The sequence below is a fragment of the Macaca nemestrina genome, chromosome 10, assembly GCF_043159975.1.
Source record: "Macaca nemestrina isolate mMacNem1 chromosome 10, mMacNem.hap1, whole genome shotgun sequence".
NCBI classification, from domain to species: Eukaryota; Metazoa; Chordata; class Mammalia; order Primates; family Cercopithecidae; genus Macaca; species Macaca nemestrina.
The window spans coordinates 117,085,082-117,111,099 of NC_092134.1; the positions used below are offsets into that span (position 1 = coordinate 117,085,082).

The following is a 26,018-nucleotide window of genomic DNA, read 5'->3' on the forward strand; positions in this document are numbered from 1 at the left end:
TAGTGAGCTGAGATTGTGCCATTGTACTCCAACCTGGGTGACAGAGCAAGACTCCACTTCAAAAAAAAAAAAAAGAAGAAGAAGAAAAAGGGCCGGGCGCGGTGGCTCAAGCCTGTAATCCCAGCACTTTGGGAGGCCGAGACGGGCGGATCACGAGGTCAGGAGATCAAGACCATCCTGGCTAACACGGTGAAACCCCGTCTCTACTAAAAAATACAAAAAACTAGCCGGGCAAAGTGGCGGGCGCCTGTAGTCCCAGCTACTTGGGAGGCTGAGGCAGGAGAATGGCGTGAACCCGGGAGGCGGAGCTTGCAGTGAGCTGAGATCCGGCCACTGCACTCCAGCCTGGGCGACAGAGCATGACTCCGTCTCAAAAAAAAAAAAAGAAGAAGAAAAAGAAAAAAAGGGCTCTGTTCCACTGAGACTTCAGTGCTGAGCACAGAGGGATGCCAAATTCCAAACACGTTTGACAAATCTAAAGGATGACTAAACTAATTCTGCAAGCTTTAGCCTATAACTTATCTCCATTTTATATTTAATAGAAGACTGGCGATTGAACAGAAAGGAAATAAGAGTATTTGGAAATAAAAAATTGCCAGCCAATCAAGGAGAGCTTGGCATTTCTGGAAACTTCTTTACCCTGGAAGAGGTAAAAAAGTGATTCTCCCATTCTCCCATCATAGCATTCACTAAAAATTAAGTGAGAAGTGCTTTGCCTAGAGGATCTGTAGCTTGCGAACACTTGACTTGTGCCACTGGTGTATGGGACATAGCAGTGTCAGCTCTCCCCTGGGACAGTCCAGGCTGGCTGGTGCTGCCTGTGGTTAGAGTCAAGAGATGGGTCTTCGGTGGGTGCAGTTTGCAGTTCCAGAATTTAGTAGGGCAAAGATGTCATGAACTATGTGAACTCTGAGGAAAGGTGTCATAGAAACACCTCAAAAGGACGCTGTCTAAGAAGGCTGCTTGCTGGGGCAAGGAGACCCCAGGGTTCAGAGGCTGTGTAGGGTATAATGCCAGAGCTGGGGTTGAAGGAGAATCCTTAGAGGTGAGACAGAATGTGCATCATTGCAGTGGGGCTATGCAAGGCAGCGGTCTCCATTGGAGGTGGGAACAAGGGGGAGGGAAGGTTGTAAAGAATCCATAAGTGACCATGATGCAATAGAAAGCCAGAATTTGGGCATTTGCCATAGGAGAGGGTCCCCCGTGCCAGATTATAATGGTCACGGACAAATGAGATTGTTAACCATTTCCTCTAATTCATGATCCACACTTAACTTCATGAGTCCTGGAAACAGCAGCTGGGGAGTGGAGAGGAAAGTCATGTGGGAGAGAGAAAACTTTCTTTACCCTTTTCATAAATGAGTTAATGAAGTAAACTGACAGTAGAAAGATAAATAGGAGAAAAGACAGAGATGTATTTTGTGCATACACATGGGAGTCCTGTAAAATATGAGACTCAAAGAAAGGCCAGAGGATTGAAGTTTATGTAGTATTCCTGAGCTATAGAAAAGGAATCAGGGCTTGGGGCTTATTGAGGGGAGGAGGTGACAGGTTGTAGGAGGGTGAGGAGAGGAAGTGTATAGCAAGCATAGGTTGTCTTGTTATGCAGATTAAAAGTCTCTCAGGTGATAAAAGTTGTCTCAGAGTCCCCCATCAGAAGAATAAGTAATAGCCTGTGACAAGGTCTACCTGGGCAGGATGTCCAGTCTTCTCCCTGATGATAAAATCTTCCCTGGTTGATGAGATTCTTATCAAAGTTTTTTTCTTTATAGATATCAATTTTGTTTACAAAAAGACAGTTTTTCAGAGCTACTCCTGTGTCTACAGTGTCTCAGAATAACTAACTGGAAATATGTCAAATAAGTATAATCTGATGTGGCATATTCTGGTCATATTTTGGGATGGTGTGTCCTGAGCTCCAATGCTGAAAAAACAGGAACCCCATTTCTGTTGGATGTGCCAACCTAAAATAATCAAAAGGATCAGAATCTAGTTTAAAGAGAGTTTATTCAAGTGCAAAGTTTAAGGACAAGTGCTAGGGAAACATGGATCCCAAAGAATGGAAGTCAGTGTTCTGAACTGTAGAAGTTTGGGATGGTTTATATAGAGAAAGTTTAGGTAAGCTTAACAGAATTTCAACATCTTTCTGTGTAAGGCTTAATGCCTACTTACAATGATCTGATTAGTCAAGGTGGTCTTTTTCATTTGGGAAAGGCGTATTTAACATTTCACAGGCCAGGAGCGATGACTCACGCCTGTAATCTTAGCACTTCGGGAGGCTGAGGTGGGTGAATCGTCTGAGGTCAGGAGTTCGAGACCAGCCTGGCCAATATGGTGAAACCCCATCTCTACTAAAAATACAAAAACAAAAACAAAAAAATTAGCCCAGCATGGTGGTACACGCCTGTAATCCCAGGTACTCGGGAAGCTGAGGCAGAAGAATTGCTTGAACCTGGGACGTAGAGGTTATGGTGAGCTGAGATTGCACCATTGCACTCTAGCCTGGGCAACAAGAGTGAAACTCCATCTCAAAACAAAACAAAACAAAAACCATTTAGCACTTAAAGTGTGACAGTCATGGGTTTGTATTTTTGTTTTTTCTTTTTCTTGTTTTTTTTTTTTTTTTTTTGAGACTGTCTCACTCTGTATTGCAGGCTGGCATGGCACAATCACAGCTCACTGCAGCTTTGATCTTGTGGGCTCAAGCAGTCCTTCCACCTCAGTCTCCTGACTAGCTGGGACCACAGTCATATGCCATCATGCCCGGCTAATTTTTTTTATTTTTTATAGAGACTGGATCCCCCTTTTTCCCAGGCTGGTCTCAAACTCCTGGACTCAAACAATTCTCCTGCCTCAGCCTCCCAAAGTGCCTGGATTACAGACATGAGCTACTGTGCTCATCCCACGGGGTCTTTTGTGTCATCTGGTGTGAGTTAGGTACAGGGCAATAAAGGAGGCAGTTAATCCATTAATCCATAACAAAGATCAGTGAAGGGGGAAGGTCTGGTCTCTGGTCTCTCCTAGTCATTTACAGAACTAGAACGATGAGAAGAGAGTGAATCCATAACCTAAGAAGCAGAATTGCAAACATGCTATGTGAATCAGTTTCCAGGACTTAACTTCTCCCTTGGCATAATAAATAATTTTAGAGAGTTTTGAAATTTTGTTTTCTTTTACAGATGTTACCAACCTCAGCTTGTTGGGGGCTGGTGGTGGTGGCTGCTCAGACAGTAAAGTATTGAATGCAATGTGAGGTTGAAGTTTTATTACAGATCATACTGGTCTTTTAAGTACTTGCAGCAAGATTTTCCTAATACTTAAAAGTGACTGGAAACTCAATAGGATCAGTGTGATCATCTCCAGATGGGGATGGTAGATTTTTGAAAGTGGGTATGAAGGGCAGTAATGAGAGAAAAATAAAACTATTCCTGGTCGTACTCTCCCAAGACAATTTCATTCAATGAATGGTTATATAGATTGGCATCAAAAGTCCCTTTTTTCAGCCTTCCCTTTGGAAGCACCTGGATCTTCTATTCTGAGCCTCTCTGAGATGAGGGAAAGGTGGCTTCTCATCAGTATCTCCTTCTTTGTGCAATACAGTTTCAGTTCTTTCTAATCTACAGAGTTAGTTCCTTCTCTGCTATCAGCTTTCTAACTTTCAAAATGTTAATGTCACTCATTACCATGTTTCCCATTCTCTTTCTCTTATGGATTAAACTTTAAAAGACAATGGTATTAGTTTAGGTGAATATCTAAAAAGATGTGGAGAAAGGTTCATGTGTTCAGTCTGCCATGTTTAACTGGAGCCAGTGGCAGATTTTTAAGGAAAAATAACATTCTAGGTTTTTCCTACAAGCATTGCTATGTAGCTTGTCTATGTAGATCACCTTGCATTCTTCTCTTTCTCTCTTACAACTTGATTTTTTTCTTTTCTTTCTTTTTTTTTTTTGTTTTCGACAGAGAGTCTCACTTTGTCACCCAGGCTGGAGTACAGTGGCACGATCTCGTCTCATTGCTACCTCTGTCTCCCGGGTTCAAGCGATTCTCCCACCTCACCTTCCCAAGTAGCCGGGGTTATAGGCATCTTATAACTTGATTTTTACTCATTTCATTATCATCCAAGAGGTGAAATTTAACTCAGAGCAAATGACTATTGCTTCAAATATAAATCTCAATCAGGGAGAAAAGCTTGTAACTTATAGTTGAACTGGGGTTTGGAGATGATTTGTGTTTTTAAAAATTATTCTGTCCCACATTTAACAGACAAGTGAAGATTTTAAAAATAATTTCTCTGCAATTTTTTATTTAGCAATTTCCAAACCTATTGTTTTAGGCAGGGTTCTCCAGGGAAATAGAACCAATAGGGCATATCTGTATCTATATTTATATCTTTATCTATATCTATAATCTTTCTAGCTCTCTATCAAGAGATCGAGAGAGAAAGAAAGAGATTTATTTTAAGGAATTGGTTCACGTGATTGTGGGAGCTGGCAAGTCTGAAATCCATAGGGCAAGTTGGTCAGCTGGAAATTCTGCTAAGAGTTGATGTTGCAGTCATGAATCTGAAATTTGCAGGGCAGGTCAGGTACAGTATCTATTGCAATTGCAGTCCTGAGGCCAAATACCTTCTTCAGGAAACCTCCTTCTTTTTTGCTCTTAAGGCCTTCAACTAATTGGATGAGGCCCTCCCACATTGAGGGCCATCTGCTTCACTCAAAGTCTGCTGATTTAAATGGCAATCACATCTAAAAAATGCTTTCACAGCAACATTTGAACTTGTGTTGTCTAAGCAATTGGGCGCCATAGCTTAGCCAAGTAGACACATGAAATTAACCATCACACTTACTGTAGAGATGAAAGAACTACTGTTTCAAAAAACAACGGTTTTTGAATCTGTCATTTATCAACTGCTTCACCAATGGTTAACCTTTCTATATGCTTTCTCTTTCTCCCAAGTACTGAATCATATGAAAATAAATTATGGTTGTGATATTTCCTATCTAAATACTTCATATGGGACATTCTCCTCCATAGCACACCTAAGAAGATTAATATTAATTCAGTGAGATCACGTCATATCTAGTTCATATATAATTTTTCCCTAGTTGACCTCAAAATGTGTTTGTTTTGTTTACACATTACTCTTCATAGTTATGTCTCTTTTAATATGGATCAATATTTGTGTGTTTTTGCTGCTATTGTTTTTTAATGACATTGTCTGTTTTGAATAATTCAGGCTCATGGGCTGTTTCACATCCTGAATTTCTCTAATTTTATCTTTATGATTAGAGCCAGGCTCTACTTCTTGGCAAGAATACCACTGAAGTGAGGTTGTGTAATTGCCTTGCATCAGGAGACACATGATATGCATTGGTTCCTGCATTAGTCATGTTAAGTTTGGTCACTTGGTGAAGGTGGTGGCCACCATTTCTCACCCTTGTAAAGGGACATTTTCTCCTTTTAAATTAATATGTAATTTGTGGCACAAGACTTGAGGCTGTGTAAATATCCCATTCTCTGACAACCTTTCTTCTGATGACTTTAGTATTAATGGATCTAATTATATCATTCTTGGCACTGAGTAGCATTCTTGTGTAAAGAAGGGGTTCTCTTTCTCTCCCTCCTCTCGTTATAATTTGTTACTGTTATTTTCTTACAAGTTACTAAGAATTACTCAAAGGCAGTATTTTTCAGTAAATCATTGGTAATTTATGGTCTTCTCACTCTAGAAAAGGGAGGATGGGTCAGAAAACTGAGGGGCAAAAAAAGGGAGGAAATGAGAATGTATATTATCGACATAATCGGTTGAAAATGTCTAGTGCTATAATCATGCCATCATGCAGATTAAAAAGTCACCTGTGAAAAATCAACTTGTATTGTTTTGTTTGATTTTAATAAATCCTTATAGTGTATGAATAAAAATTAAATTGATTGATCGGTATCTTCACTAATGGCAGAGAAGGGAATGGACTGAGCAGATTCTGCTTTTCACTCTGATATTTGTTAAGTGCCCTGTGTGGTCTGAAGACCTGGGTTCTAGAACCAGCTCTCCCTCTGCAGGTGTGTTACTTCAGTCAAGGCAATCAATCTTCTTGATACTCAGTTTGCTTCTCTCTGATGTGAACATAAGAAATATACTTGAAGGCCGGGTATGGTGGCTTATGCCTGTAATTCTAGCACTATGGGAAGCCGAGGTGGGAGGATTACTTGGGCTCAGGAGTTTGAGACCAGTCTGGGCAACATGGCAAAACCCCATCTATACAAAAAAACAAACAAAAGAATTAGGCAGTCATGGTGGTGCACGCCTGTAATCCCAGCTACTCAGGAGGCTGAGGCAGGAGAATCGCTTGAACCCGGGAGGCAGAGGTTGCAGTGAGCTGAGATTGCACCACTGCACTCCAGTCTGGGTGGCAGACAGAAACCCTGTCTAAAAAAAAATATATATATAATGTGTGTATATAATGTATATATAATGTGTATATATAATGTATATATAAAGTGTATATATAATGTGTATATATAATGTATATATAAAATATATAATGTGTATATAAAATGTGTATATATAATGTATATATAAAATATATAATGTGTATATATAATGTGTATATATAATGTGTATATATAATGTATATATAAAATGTATATATAATGTGTATATATAATATATATAAAATATATAATGTGTATATATATAATGTGTGTGTATATACACACACACACACACACACACTTGAATGCTTCATGTCCCTTGCTCAGTGACAGCCCCGTCCTCTGCCTCTGCACAGTTGACCAAGGCTTCTCAGGCTTCTCCTGTGTAGAAAAGAATTAAAGTAGGCCTGAGGCTGCTAGTCTTAGAAAGGCTTGCAAGGTTGGCCCTTGTCTGGTGTCTGGGAACTTGAATTTCTGGAAGGTTCTCACCATTCCCTGAGAAGAATGGCTCCCGATGCCTAAAATATTTGTACAAACAATGAAGTTTCTGCTGCACATCTGCTCCCTTCTGGGAGTCTGGAATTTTAGGATGTGCTAGGTAGGAGTGTTTACATGACAGCCCCACATAAAAACCTTGGGCATTGAGTGTCTAATGAGATTCCCTAGTAAGTAATGTTTTACACGCATTATCACAACTCGTTGCTGGAAGAGTTAAGTGCATCCTGTGTGACTCCACTGGGAGAGGACTCTGGGAAGCCCATGTCTGATTTCCTTTGTCCCACATGCCTTTTCCTTTTGCTGATTTTTGCCTTGTAAAAAAAATTTTTTTTTTTTTTTTTTGAGACGGAGTCTCACTCTGTTTCCCAGGCTGGAGTGCAGTGGCCCCATGTCGGCTCACTGCAGCCTCTGCCTCCTGGGTTCAAGCCATTCTCCTGCCTCAGCCTCCCGAGTAGCTGGGATTACAGGCGCACACCAACACACCCGGCTAATTTTTGTATTTTTAGTAGAGACGGGGTTTCACCGTGTTGGCCAGGATGGTCTTGATCTCCTGACCTTGTGATCCACCTGCCTCGGCCTCCCAAAGTGCTGGAATTACAGGCATGGGCCACCACGCCTGGCCATAATTTTTATACTGTAATAAATTATAGTTGAAAGTATTGAGTCCTGTGCATCATCTTAGAGAATCACCAAACTGCTTCCAGTTTTCTCATCTGTAAAATGGGTTGCTATCGTAATGATATCTACCTTATAGGGTTGTTTCAAGTATGAAAAATGTGGTGAAATGTGTGTGAAACTAAGGGTCTGATGTAGGATGAGTTACACAGAGGGTGGTTATTATTATGGATTATATTAACTCTTCAGGTAAAAAACATCTTGTAGCTGGGCAAGGTGGCACATGCCTGTAGTCCCAGCTACTTGGGGAACTGAGGCAGGTGGATTGCTTGAGCCCAGGAGTTCAAGTCTGTAGTGTGCTATGATCATATCTATCAGCAGCCACTGCACTCCAGCCTAGACAACATAATGAGACCCTGTCTAAAAAAAAAAAAAAAAATCTTTTGTTTATGTGTATGCTTATGTCTTTGTTGGAATAATACTGACACATTCACTCAAATTAACTCTCAAATCTTTGATGATTCATTTGATGGGAACAACAGGTTTATGTGCCAGCTTATCAGGACCCCTCGTTCTTTCTTTAAAGTGTGTATGTGTGTGTGTGTATGTGTGCGCATGTGTGCTAGTTTTCTTATCTAACAATGAAATCCTTTGGAAGGTTTACTTTTTCTTTACTATTTTTTTCATGCTTTCCTTTGATGTGCACCTGGCAATTTGTAGAGCCAGTATGTACTACATATTCTACTGCAGAAAATTACAGAAGTGAGGAAGGAGCAGGAAGCAGATTTAGAAAGGAATGTTACAGTTTAACAAGTTGTGACTAATAGAAGCTATTAAAACGAAAGGTACCAACCCATCTTAAATATTCACTGCCTCTACAGCTATTTTTTCTATAACTGTTGTTCTTTGTCAGCTCTGGAGTGGATGGAATATTCCCGAATATTTTATTAAGTAATTCAGAGATCTTCCTAGATATGTGTATTAAAGATCCTATGCTGTATCTGTCTTATAAATTGAGGCTGGAATATATTGGGCTTACATTGTTGGGAAAAATGCCTGTCATCATCATTGGTGAAAAAGAGTTTCCATACCAGTTTTTTCTAAGTAGAGAGACAAATGAATCAGACTTTTGGAGGAGGTACATTTTAACTCACAGGAGGATCACGCCAAGTCTGAACATCTAAAGAACCCTAGTAGAAAATTGGTTTTCCTGTATGTTGCTTTAGTGATCTGAGGAAAGGCCTCAAAAAAGCCAGTGTCCCTGTGATATTGTGAAATGCATGTATTTGGTCTTTGTTCCTGTTTCCTGGCATACGATTACTAAAAATCCTTGAATCTCCAAAGGCTGTCTTTTTGTATGTTAGTGTTGACTGATAGCTTCACAGTGGGGCTGGTCAAGTTAATCACCAATGGCCAGTAGTTTAATCAGTCATGCCTATGTAATGAAGCCTCCATGAAAACTCAAAAGGAATGGATCAGGGAGCTTCTAAGAAGTGTTTTTTACCTTCCCATGAATCTCCAGTGCTGAACACGTGGAGGATCATGGGAAGGTAAACAAAAACTCATTCACATGCTGGGAGGGTGACACATCCCCACTCCACGAGGACAAAAGCTCCTGTGCGCAGGACCCTTCCAGACTTTGACCTTCTTGTATCCCTTTCATTGGCTTTTATTTGTATTTTAAAAAATATCCTGAGTGATAAACTGGTAAATATGTCTTCCTCAGTTCTGTGAACCACTCTAGCAAATTAATCAAACTCGAAGAGGGGGTCATGGCAACCCCACCTTGAAGCCTGTTGGTCAGAACTTCCAGAGACCTGAACTTATGACTGGTTGGAAGGACAGGATGCTCTTGTGGGACTGAGCCCTCAACTTGTGGGATCTGATGCTATCTCTGGGTAGACAGTGTTGGAGCTGAATTGGAGGACACCTAGCTTGTGTCTGCTGCAGAACTGATTGCTTGCTTCCTGCTGGGGAGAAATCCCCATATATTTTGGGGTCCAGAAGTCTTCTGTGTTGATTGTTTTTGTGTGAGAGCAGAGGAAAAATAGTTTGAGAGCTTTTCTGGAAACAACCTCTCTTAGTATAGTGGTAGAAGCACTCAAAAAATAAAATATGCTACTCCAAAAATAAAAAATGAAAGTAAAAATAAAAATCTGGAGTGGTCAGTTTGCCAAGAGGATTTATGGAACATGTAAGGTCAAGCATTACTTCTCAGCCCTGCAGCAGGCCTCTAATTAAGCCATGCCATAGAGTGCAGTTTATAGAGAGGTGGAGTTCTGGTGGATTCATTCTTCTCTCTAAAATTATAAATAACTCAGCTTCCAAACAGGCCGTATTACCTCAAAAGGCCCACACACTTAATACAAATCTTCAACTTAACAATTATAACTGACATAGATTGAGATCTTCCTGGATGCTAAAATAGGCTTTACATGATTTGTCTCATTGAGTCCTCATAAAAACTCTATTATTAATATTATTTTACAGATAGAGAAATGGAGGCACAGAGAGGGTAAGTGTATTAGTCCATTTTCATGCTACTAATAAAGACATACCCAAGACGGGGTAATTTATAAATAAAAAGAGGTTTAATGGGCTCACAGTTCCACATGGCTGGGAGGCCTCACAATCATAGCGGAAGGCAAAAGGCACTTCTTACATGGTGGCGGCAAGAGAAAATGAGAACCAAGTGAAAGGGGTTTCCCCTTATAAAACGATCAGATAACGTGAGCTTATTCACTACCACAGAAACTATATGGGGGAACTGCCCCCATGATTCAATTATCTTCCACTGGGTCCCTCCCACAGCACATGGGGCTATAATTCAAGATGAGATTTGCATGGAGACATAGCTAACCCATATCAGTAAGTAATTAGATAAACCTTGCAAAGCTAGTAAGTGATATTGCTGGAATTAAATCTGCCAATGTCACTCCAGAGTCTATGTGATTTACTGGTGTGTTATAGGGTCTACCTATAAGCTTGATAACCTTATGTTAGAACAAATAACCATGACATATTCTGTTCAGTAGTTTGCATTTCCTTTTGACTTCTATAGGGGAGGAAGCTGAGGTTCAGGGACATTAAAGTGGGGTTTAGAGACATTAGGTGGTTTACCCAAGCTTTATCTACTAGATACTAGATAATTATCTATCTGATAATAAAGCTAGAACTTAAACCCAGCTGGACAATGGAGCTAGAGCTTAAAACAAAATCTTCTAATGAGCTCAGAACTCATGGCTTAATAAGATTTAGGAAAAGTCCTGGGGACATTTCACTGTCTATCCAGAAATGTGAGGAAGTTAGGAGAAAAGGCAAAGAATCTCATAAATAGATAAAGGCAGTTCAGTAAGTAGCCTGAATCAATAGCCATATTTAAAATCTAATTTGGTTCTTTTGTGCCTAACACAATTGACTTTATGCTGGTATCTATTTTCTGCTCTCTCTCTTTCTGTCTCTCCGTATGTGTGTATGCATGTGTTATAAAATATATCAACCCACTGATCAATTTTTAATTTAAGCAAAAACATGTTAGATTAATATATTCAATCAATTTATTGAGTAGATATTTATTGAGGCTCACACATTTACCTGACTGTGTACTAAGCACTGGAAACCCAAAGAGAATGAAGTCACTGCCTAGACAGGGGGAGGCTGATACATAAAGGAGCAGGGTAATAATCAAGTGTCATAACTAGCCTATTACATGCAGTGTTAAACTAGCATCTCTACCATGCAAAACTCATGCTCTTGGGGATACAGGAAGACTTTCCAGAGAAGTACACAGGACAGGAAGATGTTAGGAAACCAGTCAATTTCCAGGTCCTCGATCAGGTCACAGTGACTTGTGATTCTATTTTGAACATGGGTCTTAAATCTTATTTTGATAGCAAGGGTTTTAAACTTTTGATATTTGATATACTTCCTAAAATCAAATTTCAAATTCTAAAATTATGTATTTTTGCCCCTAACTTGAACATAATCTTATAATACATTAACATATGTTGTTAATAATAAATAGGACCCCTGGAAGTCCAAGAGAGACATGAGGCTTATTTGGTATGTTAAAATCATACAGGAAGCGTTGTTAATTAAGAAATGGTGTTACACTTTCTTTGAGTTATATTTGTGTGGATATGTTGTTAATATGTGTTCCAACATTGTATGAGATCCCTAAAAATCTGATGTGGACATTCGGTGTAGTTGCTGGGTCCTCTACGAGCCTAGGGAGCGCTGGCTGGTGTACCTTGCATCCATTCATGTCAGTGCCGGTAGTGTCAGTCACTTGATGGTTCTTAGAAGAGTACTTGAGCTCTACTCTGCAGTGTCTGAAGTTGCTGGATATATACCTGCTGTATATACTGTTGACTAGGGCGCTGCAATTCACTTAGTGTCTTCTCATGGGGACCTTCCCCTTCAACTCTTTCCTCTTGGGTTTCACATCTTGTGTGGGGAGTTTCATCGTAGCAGTTTGCCTGAGAATACAGGTGAACCCACAGAACAAAGTGGACTTCGAAGGCATCTCCTTGGAGTGAGACTTTGCTTCTTTCTCTTTGCTAGTACCATCTTGCACCTTATCGTCATGAACTTGGTGGGCTGAATCATTCCCATTTATTTAATTGAAGAGTAAGAGACTGGAACAAATTTCACTTTGATTTTCCTGCATAAGAGTTCTTGAGATAGCAGCTTGTTTGACACATGGATTTTCTTCAGATTTGTACTTACTACCAACTCTGATTTGGTACGCAAGTGGAGAGCCCAGAGAAGTTCCCTCTCTGTGTCAGAACAACTTTGTAACGAACATTTATTAACCTGACCTCTGCCTTCAATTAAGTGTAACCTTTTGCCTTCCAAATTAAAAAGTTCCACATTACTCCAAAAATAAAAAATGAAAATAAAAATAAAAGGCTGATATGTCATGGTATATACAGTAAATTGCTTTATTCTGATTTTTTTTTTTTTTTTCTAAAAGCCTTTTGCAAATCCTAGAGTGCTGTGTCTTCAAGGAAATTCGTGAAAAGAACCTTGACAAGTAGTCTTAAATACAGGTTTCTGATAACTTTGGAGATCACACCTTTGGACTAGGTAAAAACATCCAAAGCTCATCAGGGCGAGATGGTTCACACCTGTAATCCCAGCACTTTGGGAGGCCAAGATGGGTGGATCACGAGGTCAGGAGATCGAGACCATCCTGGCTAACACGGTGAAACCCCGTCTCTTCTAAAAATACAAAAAATTAGCCGGGTGTGGTGGTGGACCCCTGTAGTCCCAGCTACTCAGGAGGCTTAGGCCAGAGAATGGCGTGAACCTGGGAGACGGAGCTTGCAGTGAGCCGAGATGGTGCCACTGTACTCCAGCCTGGGCAACAGAGTGAGACGTTGTCTCAAAACAAACAAACAAACAGAAAAAGTCCAAAGCTCTAATGAAAAACTGATGCATTTATGCAGATTGCTAACCCAACATCAAGGAGAATGAGAATTACATGGGACTAAGTGGATGAAGGACTGAAATTATTTTTTTAAAGGGCTTTTTGTTTGAAACATTACTGATTTTTTTATGTTTTGTTTTCCAGACTCAAGGACATTTTTTTTTTTCTTTTGAGCTATATTTATAGCTTACAGCATTGGGGTAAAGTATACTTCTGTGGGCAAAATGGAAACATTTACCTTTCTTTCTACCTGAATTCTTCAGAATTTGGAAACTATTCATTAGTGTTCTTATTTTCTGGCAATATAGTTATTTGCATAAGTTCAATAAGGAACCTATTTTCGGCCGGCCACGGTGGCTCACGCCTGTAATCCCAGCACCTTGGGAGGCCTAGGCCAGTGGATCACAAGGTCAGGAGTTTGAGACTAGCCTAGCCAAGATGGTGAAATCCCGTCTCTACTAAAAATATAAAAATTAGCCAGGCACGGTGGCAGGCACCTGTAATCCCGGCTACTTGGGAGGCTGAGGCAGGAGAATCGCTTGAATCTTGGGCGGAAGAGGTTGTAGTGAGCGGAGATCGCACCACTGCACTCCAGCCTAGGCGACAGAGTGAGACTCCGTCTCAAAACGAACAAACAAAAAAACGAAAAGCAAACAAACAAAAAAAGCCTATTTTCTTTTGTAACTGGACACATTGGAAACAGTGGTTATTTTACCAAGGCTTTCACAGCACTATCATTTTTTGAATGTAACCAGACTGCTTCGAGGGATTGATGTTGACTTTTTAAAGCCAGTATATTGACTTGGAAAAAGACAGGCCTGGTACCTTGCCCACACAATTCCTTTATAGGGTTTCTAACTTTGCAATAAGTAAAGAATGTCAGGAACCTCAAGATATTCTGGAGACATTGAAAGGAGAGAAATTCACCAATTCATACAGGTTTTATAGGCACAGTCTGATGGTGAATCCTTGCCTTGGTTTCATTGCCTCAAGAGTTTGTTTTTTTGACCTGGAATCTCACTCTGTCACCCAGTCTGGAGTGTGGCGGTGTCATCTTGGCTCACTGAAACCTCTGCTTCCTGGATTCAAGCGATTCTCCTGCTTCAGCCTCCCGAGTAGCTGGGATTACAGGCACATATCGCTGCACCCAGCTAATTTTTTGTATTTTTGGTAGAGATGAGGGTTCACCATGTTGACCAGGCTGGTCTTGAATTCGTGACCTCAGGTGATCCACCTGCCTCCGCCTCCCAAAATGCTGGGATTACAGGCGTGAGCCACTGTGCCTGGCCCTTGAGAGGTTTCAAAAGTCTTAATCTGAGATTCCTTATGAAAAAGTTCCAACAAAGCCAACTTAAGAGCCATCCCTGCAGAAAATATATTTAAATATCGTCTGTTTTATCCCACAATGTTTGTTTTGCGCTGCAAGTCATTATCTCCTAGGTGTGGGTAATCCACTTTGAGAGGAAAATCCACACCTCATTGTGCCTAATTTGCTGCCACCTGTGTTTTGCCGGATCTTGCCAGTATTAGCTTCATTTTCTTTCAACTGGCAAAATTCTGATAAAGCATGTGGCTTCACAGTAGAGCAAAAAGAGTAATTTAATTGAAAGTCATGACTTTCAGGAGTCTAATGATGCTAATATTATATTTTCTTCTAGAGAGGTGTCTTTATTGTATGTAATTCCCTGAAGAAATGTAAAGATTTATGTAATTCCTATTGCTCTGACAGTTGTGCTCAATAGAAGCACTGAAGTAAAATAAAAATAACCTTTTTAATCTGTGTATTTCTGTTGCCCACCAAGATATTGAATTTTTTTCTTGATCTTTGCTTTTGTTTATGTGAAAATATTTACATCGATATCATTTCTGTATATATCACAGAAAAGTTTTCAGTTGCTGGACATTTTATCCTACAATGATTTTTAGTTTAAGTTTAACGAATGTCTACATTCAGATTTGTTTTCACAACTATAGTCCTGCTAATCTGCCTTTGTTGAAAACTCAGTTTGTGTAATAAATAAAAAAATCAAAGCAAAAAAAAAAAAAAAGAGAGAGCCTTTATGGTAAATCACCATTCTTACTGCACTTTAGCAGATAATCATGTCAGAGACTAAACTGACTTTGCAAATAAGTTAGTCTTATTATTATTATCTTTGTGGTAAAAATTGGGATGACTGTAGAAGATGAAATTATATTTCAGAAGAAAATTACACCATACTTGTTATTAGATTCTAGTCCTGACCATTGTTTTTTTGAGTTTTTATTATTTGCCCACAATTTGGACTGAATCCTGAATTCCTTCCTGGTTACGAGTCTCCAAACTAATGTTTCCCAATTTTTCTACTATTTTTCTGACTTGGAATCACCAAGCCCTACAGGCTTTAGCTAGACAACTTGATATAAACTTTGGAAGAAATAATGACAGCAACTTAATATATGAGCAGTGTTCATATCAGCTGATGTATGGATTACTCAGAAAGTTTACTTGAACACCTGATTCAAACTATAATCCAGAAATATCTGTCAGATTGCCAGTGCAATCTGAAGCTACTTCCGAGACTCTAGGAAAACTAGTTTATCGACAACTTCAGATGTTAATCTTTGTTTTTCTTTTGTTTTCATAGAAATGCCTTTTCTTAAATATCTGATTGCTTGATTCATGGAGAGGCCTGACTTTGGTGGGAGCCCATCTGCGACACCACTGCCTGAAATGAGAGATAACTGTTAACCGTTTAATTGGACTGGCCTATTCTCACGATTGCAAGACTAGTTCGATGGCTTATTAAATAATACACCCGCTAGGCACGGTAGCTCACACCTGTAATCTCAGCACTTTGGGAGGCTGAGGTGGGCAAATTGCTTGAGCTCAGGAGTTCGAGACCAGCCAGAGCAACATGGTGAAACCCTGTCTCTACCAAAAATACAACAAATTAGCCGGGCACAGTAGCGTGTGCCTGTGGTCCTAGCTCCTCGGGAGGTGGATGTGGGAGGATTGCCTGAGCCTGGGAGGCAGAGCTTGCAGTGAGCTGAGATTATGACACTGTGCTCTAGCCTGGGCAACACAGTGAGACCCCATCTCAAAAAAAAAGAAAAAAGAAAAAAAGATAATCTACCAACCCAGTTTCTCAACTGGGGAATGTTGGGCTCCTGCTCTCCTGTCTCTGACCCTTCATTCTCCCTTGAGGCTGGCCATCGAGACTACAATCCCTCTTCCCTAAGGTGGGCCATAGAAACCCAACCCCTTTTCCCCAAAACCAACCATAAAACCTAAAAATAGTACTCTAACTTCCCCCACCCCCTGCCTGTCTGTGTAAGGCCATAAAGAAATTATCTGACTCACCTTGTCTGACTGTAGGTTATAAGACCCCCATTCCAGAGAGGGTCCAGCACCAGAAGGAAGAAATGCATGCTCAGAGAGGCGAGGAGGGTCCAGACAGACAGGCTGGGCTGGATTTCCCTGCCCAGTCTATTAGCATTAGACCATACGTTTTTTATCCAGTCATATTTCTACATGGCTCTACATGACTCTCCATACTAAGGGGGCTCTGGGTTTTGTCCTGGGCATTGTCTGTTGGGGAATAGAGTGAGTCATCCCCAGCTCATGGGTTTGCATCCGGTTCTTGTTGTAAAAGGAAAGGCCAGGATGGTCTTGATCTCCTGACCTTGTGATCTGCCTGCCTCGGCCTCCCAAAGTGCTGGGATTACAGGCGTGAGCCACCGCTCCAGGTCCTCTTCTCATTTTTTATATTTACCATGTATTTACTAGAATTGGTTTATTTTCATGGGCGTATGTTGTGGATTCTACTATAAATAATGCACTTAATAATCAGTAATAAAACTTAAATCCTTTCTGTCTTGATTGTGGCCTGTTCTTTTTGCTATTAATTTCCTCAGCATAGATTAACCTGAACTCTTAAAAGCTACGTAGGTACTGGTGTAAAACAAAATGTTCTCCAAAGCAATCCAGTATATAATGTCTGGATTTTAAAAAACTACCCTCATTTAATTAGGATTAATTTCTCCTCTCAGAAGTTAAGCGATTCTATTACTGCAAAATGCAAAATTATAAGCTTAATTGTTTTCCAGACAGGAAATGAAATTCTTAATCTTTTTATCCAGAATATTCAAGTGTTTGTCTCTCTGTCCATCTGTCACTCCTTTTTAAGGTACTTGGAGATGACCTAGAGGCTTGCCACGCTTAGGGTTTCCTCCCTGTGCAGAAGAAAACTGGGAAGTGCAAATGAGGAGGAGGGGTGGGGAGGGAAGGGGGAGTCAGGTGATTCAGAAAGTGCAGGAGCCCACAGACTAAGCTCAGGAATTTGCACTTTGTCTGCTGGCAGAGTGGGTTTCATCGTGGTGTGTATATATTGAGATATGCAACAGACTCCACTGGAATGTCAGAAGAACTTATGTTTGTTTTTCCTGTAACATGTGGGAAAAATTAAATTGTATTTGTATTTAACTCACATAGATTGGCATGTGCTCATTCTGCGTGTCACCCTGCCACACTGTCACAAATTTCAAGCGGGGTCCTGAGGGGAGAGGAGGGCCTAGCTCCCGCTCCCACAGGGTCGCCTACATGAACGCAGCCCTGCGCATTCGTTCTCTTCCAGAGGGTTGTCATTTGTGGCGGTTTGTGTGAGAGTTACAGATTGTGTCATCTAGTGTTAATCGATAATCTTTGCAAAAGGGACATTGGCTTTAAGAGATTTCTGCAAAAAACCGTCAAAACAAGCATAAATACAAATTTAAAGGGATAAAGCCAGAATAATGAAATATTAATAATAATAATGAAAATATTAGTAATGTAAAACAAGGAAATGTGTCATGTTTTTCAGGATAACTAATATTTTTTCGGTTTCTTTTTTTTTTTTAAAGACTGTCTCACTCTGTCACCAGGCTGGAGTGCAGTAGTGTGATCTCGTCTCACTGCAACCTCTGCCTCCGAGGTTCACGCAATTCTCATGCCTCAGCCTCCTGAGTAGCTGGGTTTACAGGCATGGGCCACCACGCCCAGCTAATTTTTGTATTTTTAGTAAAGACAAGGTTTTACCATGTTGACCAGGCTGGTCTCAAATTCCTAACCTCAGGTAATCGGCCGTCTTGGCCTCCCAAAGTGCTGGGATTACAGGCATGTGCCACTGTGTCTGGCCCCGGTTCTTATTATAAGTTCTCCATTAACCATATCATGAGATTAAAAAAAAAAAAAATGGTTTCATCAGAACTGACAAACAGTGGATGACACTATTTTGATCATTAAGAAGACTTTAAAATAAGGATTTGTGTCACTGTCATTACTGATTACTAGGCCCTTGTGTATACTGAGACATTAGCTAGGGCTGGTACAATAAAATAACCATAGTTAGAAAGATATTTTAAAGTACTACTTATTTCATGTTTATCTCACCTTTTTATCCCTATTTTTGGGCATGACTTATTATTACTAGGTTTTTAAATAAATAGTGAAATAAGCATGTTAGGTTTGCATGCTGCTTTGGTTAACATTGCTATATAACCAACCACCCCAAACTTTGTGGCCTTAAAACAATAATTAATTTATTTATTTATTTTTGAGACAGAGTCTTGCTATGTCACCCAGGCTGGAGAGCAGTGGCACAATCTCGGCTCACTGCAACCTCCGCCTCCCAGGTTCAAGTGATTCTCCTGCCTCAGCCTCCTGGAGAGCTGGGATTATAGGTGTTTTGCCACCACACCAGCTAATTTTTGTATTTGTAGTAGACAGGATCTTGCTCCAGCTTTTAATCACCTGGGTGCAGGCGGGCTAAGTCCAAAAAGAGAGTCGGCAAAGTGTGGTGGGATTATAATTAGTTCTTATAGGTTTGGGATAGGCGGTGGAGTTAGGAGCAATTTGTTGTGGGCAGGGGGTAGATCTTACAAAGTACATTCTCAAGGCTGGGAAGAATATTACAAAGTACCTTCTTAAGGGCGGGGGAGGATATTACAAGTACCGTCTCAAGGGTGAGGAGGGTGTATCGTACAAAGTACATTCACAAGGTAGGGGAGTATCACAAAGTACATTATTGCGAGGGCGGGGAGGGTGTATTGTCACAAAGTCAGTTGATCAGTTAGGGTGGGGCAGGAACAAATCACAATGGTGGAATGTCATCAGTTAAGGCAGGAACTGGCTATTTTCACTTCTTTTGTGGATCTTCAGTTGCTTCAGGTCATCTGGATGTATATGCACAGGTCACAGGGGATATGATGGCTCAGCTTGGGCTCAGAGGCCTGACAGACATGAATTTCCCATCATAAAATTAGAAGAGCATTAATCAAATGATTAGAATAAAATGTTACCATTATTTTGAAATGGCAAGCATTGTATGTAAATAAACAGCAGAGGGAGGCACTGTAGCCTAGACAGGGTTCAGAGATATTCCTGCTAAGGACATGGCACAGGAACTGAGCAAGGAAGGATGACAATGCCTGGGAAAGGCAGGGGAATGTTACAGGTATTTGGGCATCTGTGAGAAGGCCTGATGTCCGAAAGGACTGAAACAAATTAAATGTTTGGTGGGGGAGAGAGAGAACGAGCATAGCAAAAGGTGAGCTGGGGAGTCAGAGGCAGAAGGCAGAATCTGGGATGGGTGGGGAGCTTGCCAATTATCTTGTCAAATGGGTAATGTGAAGCCTTGAAGGTTTTTCGACCAAGAGGAGATGTCTTCAGATTTGCATTTTGAGACATTTTCACAGGTTGTCATGCTAAGAATGGCTTAAAGAGAAGCAAGGCTGGAGTCAGAGGAGCTACGTGGAGGCTGTTTGGTACTAGGATGGGGATAATGTGGTTGGAGAAATGGCAACTTTCAGGGTATTTGGAGCAAGAATGGATAGACATTGGTGATCATCACTTGGATGCATTTGAGGGACACCCCTATGCTTCTACTAGAGCAACTACACAGAGCAGGAGTAAGCAACTTACAGCCTACAGAGCACATTTGCTCTGTACCCTGTTTTTCAAATACAGTTTAATGGAAACAGAGCCATGCCCATTCTTTTACCTATCCATGGCTGATATCAGGCATGGTTCTAAGTAATATACATAGGTTTCATATACTAATGCTCATCTATCCCAGTTGACAAACATGAAGTGTTGCTATTGTCTCATTTTACAGAGGAGAAAACTGACATACAGAGATTCTCATTCGCACCCATAGCTTCAGTTACCACCTCTATGCCAATGATTCAATAATACCTCCAAATCTAGACCTCTTCCCTGAGCTTCAGATAGGCGGATCCCTCATAGTCAGTCTTGGAGACACTTAAGAACTCATGGGACCCAAACCAGACTTCTCCTTATCCTCTCAAACCACGTTCTCTTTCAACATTCCTTTTGTCTTAGTGAATATCACCATATAGATGAGCAAGTCAGATCCAAGGAGGCCTCCTTAGTACTTCTGTCCTTGTCCCACCTTATATCATCCATTTTTTTTCTCCCTTTCTTTCTTTTTTCTTTCTTTTCTCTTCTCTTTTCTGTTCTTTTCTTTCTTTTCTAGATGCGGTCTCACTGTGTCACCCAGGCGAGTGCAGTGGTGTGATCCTGGCCCACTGCAGCGTCAACCTCACCAAGTTCAGGTAATCCTCTCACCTTAATCCCATGAGTAGCTGGGACTACAGGCACACACCACCGCGCCCGGCTAATTTTTGTACTTTCATCAGAGACAGGGTTTTACCATGTTGCCCAGGCTGCCACCTTATCTCCATTCTTGCTGAAATCTGGCTGTTTCTCTCCACTTCTATTACCAACCACCAGCCAAGTCCAACTTACTAAAAGGATCATCTCGTATATGGGTTCTGTAATAGCTTCTTCCAAATCCATTCCTCACCACCCAGACCAATCTCCAAACTGCAGCCAATACCTTCAATTCTGTCACCACTCCCGCATACTCCACCTAATCCTTAACCTTTCAATGGTTTCTCTTGCCCCTAGGTTAAGCTACATTGAAAACTGCTAAAGCTACAGCTTCTTAAGGTAACTAGTAAGTACAGTGACTACTATGTCTGGTTTATTCCAGCTGTTGCTGACTAATAGCACTTCTTGAATGAAGAAATTATATTACCTTATGAAAGGACACAAAGATAGATGTGTACCCGCCCCCCACCCGCTACACCCTTGTTCTGCTCTCTAATCTTTGCACATACCAGAGATTTCGTAAGTTCTGTGAGTACGTGGTTTTCTGCACGTACCAGAGATTTTGTTTTGCACATACCAGAGATTTTGTAAGTTCTGAGGCAAGGTCACAAGACGTGTTTAAGTAAGATAAACTCTTGCTGCCATAAACCTGCTCTCCCGCCTCAAAGTTTGAACCAAAATATCAGAAATGGCGGGAACCAATCATAGTTAGCCAAATCACCTTGTTCAAACACTAGCCAATCATATATCTGATTTGTATAATAACTCTATGCCCACTTTTCTTAGACTATATAACACTGCTCGGAGCTCAGTGGGGGAGCTCTCCTGCCCGTCTCGTTTCACGAGCGAGGGAGAGTTCCAGGTTCGAACCTGTAATAAAGATCCTTGCTGCTTAGCTTTGACTCTGGACTCTGGTGGTCTTCTTCGGGGAATAAACGGTCTGGGCATAACACTTACTATAGGGAAAAATTTGTACTTCAGTGGAAAACTGAATTGTTTAGAGCAAACCTTTAAGGTTATCTGATTCTGATTCCATGGGCCCTTTCATTGGGTCTTACATCGTTTCATCGTTTTGAGTTATTTTACAGATAACTGATAGAAATGCAAAATAATTATTGCATGTAGCCATGCAAGTAAATTCTGAAGGTCAGGGTTCAGTTAACTTCTTTCCCCTACTGTGGAAGAAGCCAATTTCATTTGCATATTCATTTCAACATTTCTGACCTATAAACATGCCTGTTCTTTGAACCAGTTTTTATATCTGCCTGGTAACTTCATTAAATGGTTTAAATAAACTCTATAATTTAGTTTATTTTATAACTGTATGACAGGCTTTTACCTTACTTTTGCTTTTTAAAATTATTCTTTAGCTCTCCCCAAGGCACTACTTGACTGGCCCTTTGGCTACTCACTAGCCCAAGCTCCATCCTCTTCTGCCTAAGGCAGCCCCAGGCTCTCTTTTGGTCCTTTGTTCCAGCCCTCCTCGGAGAAGTTCTTTTGTCCTGGAACTCACTTTCATACCAGGTGCTCTTCATCCCTTCTTCCTTTAGTAAATTTCTTTAATCTTTCAGATTTCTGCTCAAGGATCACTTGCTGAAAGCCTTTCCAGGCCTTTCTGAGTCAGTACAACCCATTATTAGAGGCTGTTAGAGCACAGGCAGCATTCATTATAATTTTACATCTGTCTGTGGGATTCCTTAGCACTTTCTAACACACAACACTTTTCTCTCTGGCTGGGGGCAATGCATGATAACAGGATGATGGTATGCTCTCAATCCTCCCCCAGCAACTAGCCCAGTGCTTCCAACATGCTGGAGAGATACACCGTTTATAGTTTAGACAGATTTTTGAGTAGCAAGTACCTACTGCTCAGGAGACAGGTGGACTGAAAAAATATATTTGGGAGTCATCAGCACATAGGTGCAGCCATGAAAATGCTCAAGAAGCAAAACCATTGGCAGGAACAAAATGAAGGCTATTAGAGACCTTATTTAGGTGGAATAATTGGACAGCCTTCATAGGAGGAAGGAAATAGAAGCAGTTAATACAGATGGAGGCAGGGCGCAGTGGCTCACGCCTGTAATCCTAGCACTTTGGGAGGCTGAGATGGGTGGGTGGCTTGAGTCCAGGAGTTCGAGACCAGCCTGGGCAACATAGCAAAACCCGGTCTCTACAAAAAATACAAAAATTAGCCCGGCCTGGTGACGCGTGCCCGTAGTCCCAGCTACTCGGGAGGCTTAGGTGGGAGAATTGCTTGAAGCAGGGAGGCAGACAGTTGCAGTAAGCCGAGATCGGGCCACTGCACTCCAGCCTGGGCGACAGAGTGAGACTCAGTCTCAAAACAACAACGACAAAACGTATTTTATAAGCGACCCTGGACTTCCAGGGACACTCACCACTCTATGGTGGCAAGTGACCTGCCTGGACTCTGGTCTTTGGAGCTTGGGACCCCACCCCAGCGTAAGAGGCCTTTTTGTGCCTTGTATAAAGGAGAGGAAAAGTGTAGGTTTTCTGAGTTGATAAGATTAGAGCTACAGTATATTATCAGTGGTGCTGTATGCAACCATTTCAAAAACCAGACCGGATTTAACCGCTTTCACCCAGAATAACTGCCCTCCCCCTCTTTCCAAGATCAAGTCAGCCCCGGTTACCACTTCCTATTAATTTAAAAACCAGGAAGGCTCATAATTCAGGCTGACGTTGCCCCAGGAGAACACTGCATATAAGACAATAGCTATTCCAATCCCCCTTTCCCTTTCTAAACCGAGTAGTACTTCTAACATCACTTTTCCAGTCCTCTTTATATTGAGATCACGAGTCTCCGTCGGAAAACTGTGAAAACAGTATGATTGGAGCTCTTGATGGTCTGCTTTGCCTGAAAACGATGAAAGGCATTGAGATATTTGGGCAGAAACGGCCCTTAGAGAATGCGAGCCTGGTAGCCCCGTAACACCCCGAATTACAAATTCAGTTTGGGTAGGTGGCGCAGGGAAATCTAAAAACTGGATTCACGTTCTCCCTCTTCAGTTTGCACATAGGGGTCGGTGGCAGACAAGAGCAGACGCACAAATGTCAATCCCCGCCCGCAAACTCTCCAGGGCAGAAACTGCTTTTTGTCAGTTGGATTTGGAGTCGATGGAAAAGCTGCCCTAATGTAGTTTCTCCGAGGTTTCCTTAACCTTGACCGAGGGGCGCTTCCCGGCCGTTCACCTAGAGGTTGTTTAATAAACAAGGATGCCCGCGAAGTACCTGCGCTTGGAAAAGCGCTCGTTCGCGGCGCGCAGTCTCGGGCGACCGCAAGCGACCCCGGTGATAGGGACAACCGCGTGGGTTTTCGCGACTGCAGACAGACTGGGACCAGACGGTTGGAGGCTCCTCCCCAAGGGATGCTGGAGGGGTTGCGTCGTACCCTGCGCCTGACCCTGGCGCGCGGCCCCGGGTCGTGGTACCCAGCGCCCTACGGTCCGTGCGCCGGGGCTTGGCCACACCGCCAGCTTTCGCGTCCAGCCGCGCGCTCCGTGCCACCGCCGCTCTCTGCAGCCCCGCGTCCCCGCAGCCTCCCCATGGCCAGCCCGCTTCGCTCCGCTGCGGCCCTTGCCCGCCAGGTACCTCGAACCCGGGCGTTTGAGGAAGGGGGGAGGATTGGAACCTGGGTCTCGGTAGCTCGCGGGCCTGGCCGGGCGCCTTGTCGCCGTTTCCTGCACCATCCTCCTTCGCCTCGCCCTCCATTCCGCCTGCAGCGAGGCGTCTCCTCTTCCCCCCATCCCTTCCCGAAATCTGGAGTCCCAGCCTGCAATCTCCTCCTCGGCGAGGTTCCCGCTGTCCAGGTCTAACACTCTCATGGGTGACCCCCTCCGGAGTGCGGCGAGGACCGCCACGGGAGACGTGAGGGTAGCCATGGACTCGCTCTGAGGGAGGAGGCGGGAGCTGAATCTCTGGGCTGCCACACAGCCACATCCTACGTGCCTTTGCCACCCCAAAATATTTTGACCGCAGCCTTCTGCCTCCTTGGATCTCTTTCTTCCCCACCCCCACCCCCGTAGTTATTTAGCAGATTGGGCATTAAAACAAATGTTTGCAGGTTTTCCCAATTAGTCCCGCTTCCCTGTGTCTTTATCTTTTAAATTGCCCCCTAATACCATGAGGTTTGAGGTGTGGGGTGGGTGCTGCAGCATCGGAGGACCCTGCTGGTGGGGAAAATGGTTCACGCCAGTCCCCTTCCCCTTTGCAGGCTTGCTATTGTGCGTCTGTGACTGACAAGACCACGAGGCTGAGCGCGCCCTGGAGATTTTTCTATAAATGGCTTAACACCCCAGTCTAGACTATTTGCTCGGATATAAGGGAGACAATTGTTTTTTTGTTCTTTGCCGGCGAACCCTGGCTCTGTAGGGCTGACCTGGAATGTAACCAGTCTTCCCTGAGCCGGCGGAGGAGGACAAAAACCGCCGCGACCCCGGCAGGGTGGGAAGTGCAGGGCAGCACTCCCAAGACGCGCTTGTTGGAGGTTCGGGCCTGGGTGCTTGGTTGGTTGAGCCTGCTTTTTGTGTTTGCCTGGGTCCTGGAGAGAAGCGCACGGTATCATGGTGAGTGTCATGTAGGTTACCCCGGGCCCCGTTCACCGACCTGCATTTACTTAATGGTGGTTTAATTCTTCTTTCAGGATTGCAGTAACGGATGCTCCGCAGAAGCAAGCATCAGAGAAGGTACCGGAGAAGGAGGATCAAAAGAGGTGGTGGGGAGTTTTAGGGTAAGTTGCTTGCTAGGGGCTAAGTGTCTAGAGCAACATTCAACTGAATAAATCCATTTCTTGTTGAGATTTGGGGAAATTTTCACTGTGTGGGTTACCCAGTTCCTAGGTTGTGTTGCCAGACATTTAAAATTCCTCTCTTAGAGGAAAAAAAGCCATTTAGAGAATGACAGTACATTCATCACAACAAAAATTATCTAATAGCTGATTGCTGATTTTATTTTGAGTCATACATTTTTCTTGAAAAATAGTCAATTCGTAAATATTAACCTAGATGTTTATCTGATTCCATACTAAGTACAACCCTTCACTCTACTTGTAGAAAAAGTTAAACTGTGATTTTTCTCTTTCAGCAGCACATAACACTCTACAGTGAAAGTGTTGCATTTTCTTCTTTTCTATCTGAATTGTGGGGTTTATATAGCTCACACTTCAAATAGTGAGAAACAAATAAAGCACGTTGCAAATTGTACAAAACCAAATGTAAGATATAATATTATTTTTTCTATGAGTCATTATCTCCTATCCTCCCTCCTCGTGGAGGTTTTAACTTCTTTTTCTGCCTAGTGCTGCTCTTCTGCCTGTTTGAGTCACTGTCAGTTGTCATCCACAGCACAGAGTGTCCTAATGATCTCACATCCTGGCGG

The 26,018-nt window shown here is 42.1% G+C and overlaps 1 protein-coding gene and 1 pseudogene across 4 annotated transcripts in view; both read left to right on the forward strand.

Moving 5' to 3' along the window:
* Nucleotides 1–26,018, forward strand: part of LOC105492127 (branched chain amino acid transaminase 1) — a 130,538-nt gene that overhangs the window by 20,127 nt on the left and 84,393 nt on the right. Inside the window, exons 1-2 of one of the 4 annotated variants that reach the window (XM_071072048.1) lie at nt 23,965–24,229; nt 25,285–25,371. In XM_071072048.1, the coding sequence (XP_070928149.1) occupies nt 24,011–24,229; nt 25,285–25,371 (306 nt within the window). In that variant the 5' untranslated portion in view covers nt 23,965–24,010. Of the gene's footprint in view, nt 1–23,964; nt 24,230–24,917; nt 25,208–25,284; nt 25,372–26,018 lie in introns of those variants that run through there. The other 3 variants (XM_011759066.3, XM_011759068.3, XM_011759067.3) reach the window with 3 other exon arrangements.
* LOC139356835 (dolichyl-diphosphooligosaccharide--protein glycosyltransferase subunit DAD1 pseudogene) lies at nt 6,696–20,481 on the forward strand (annotated as a pseudogene).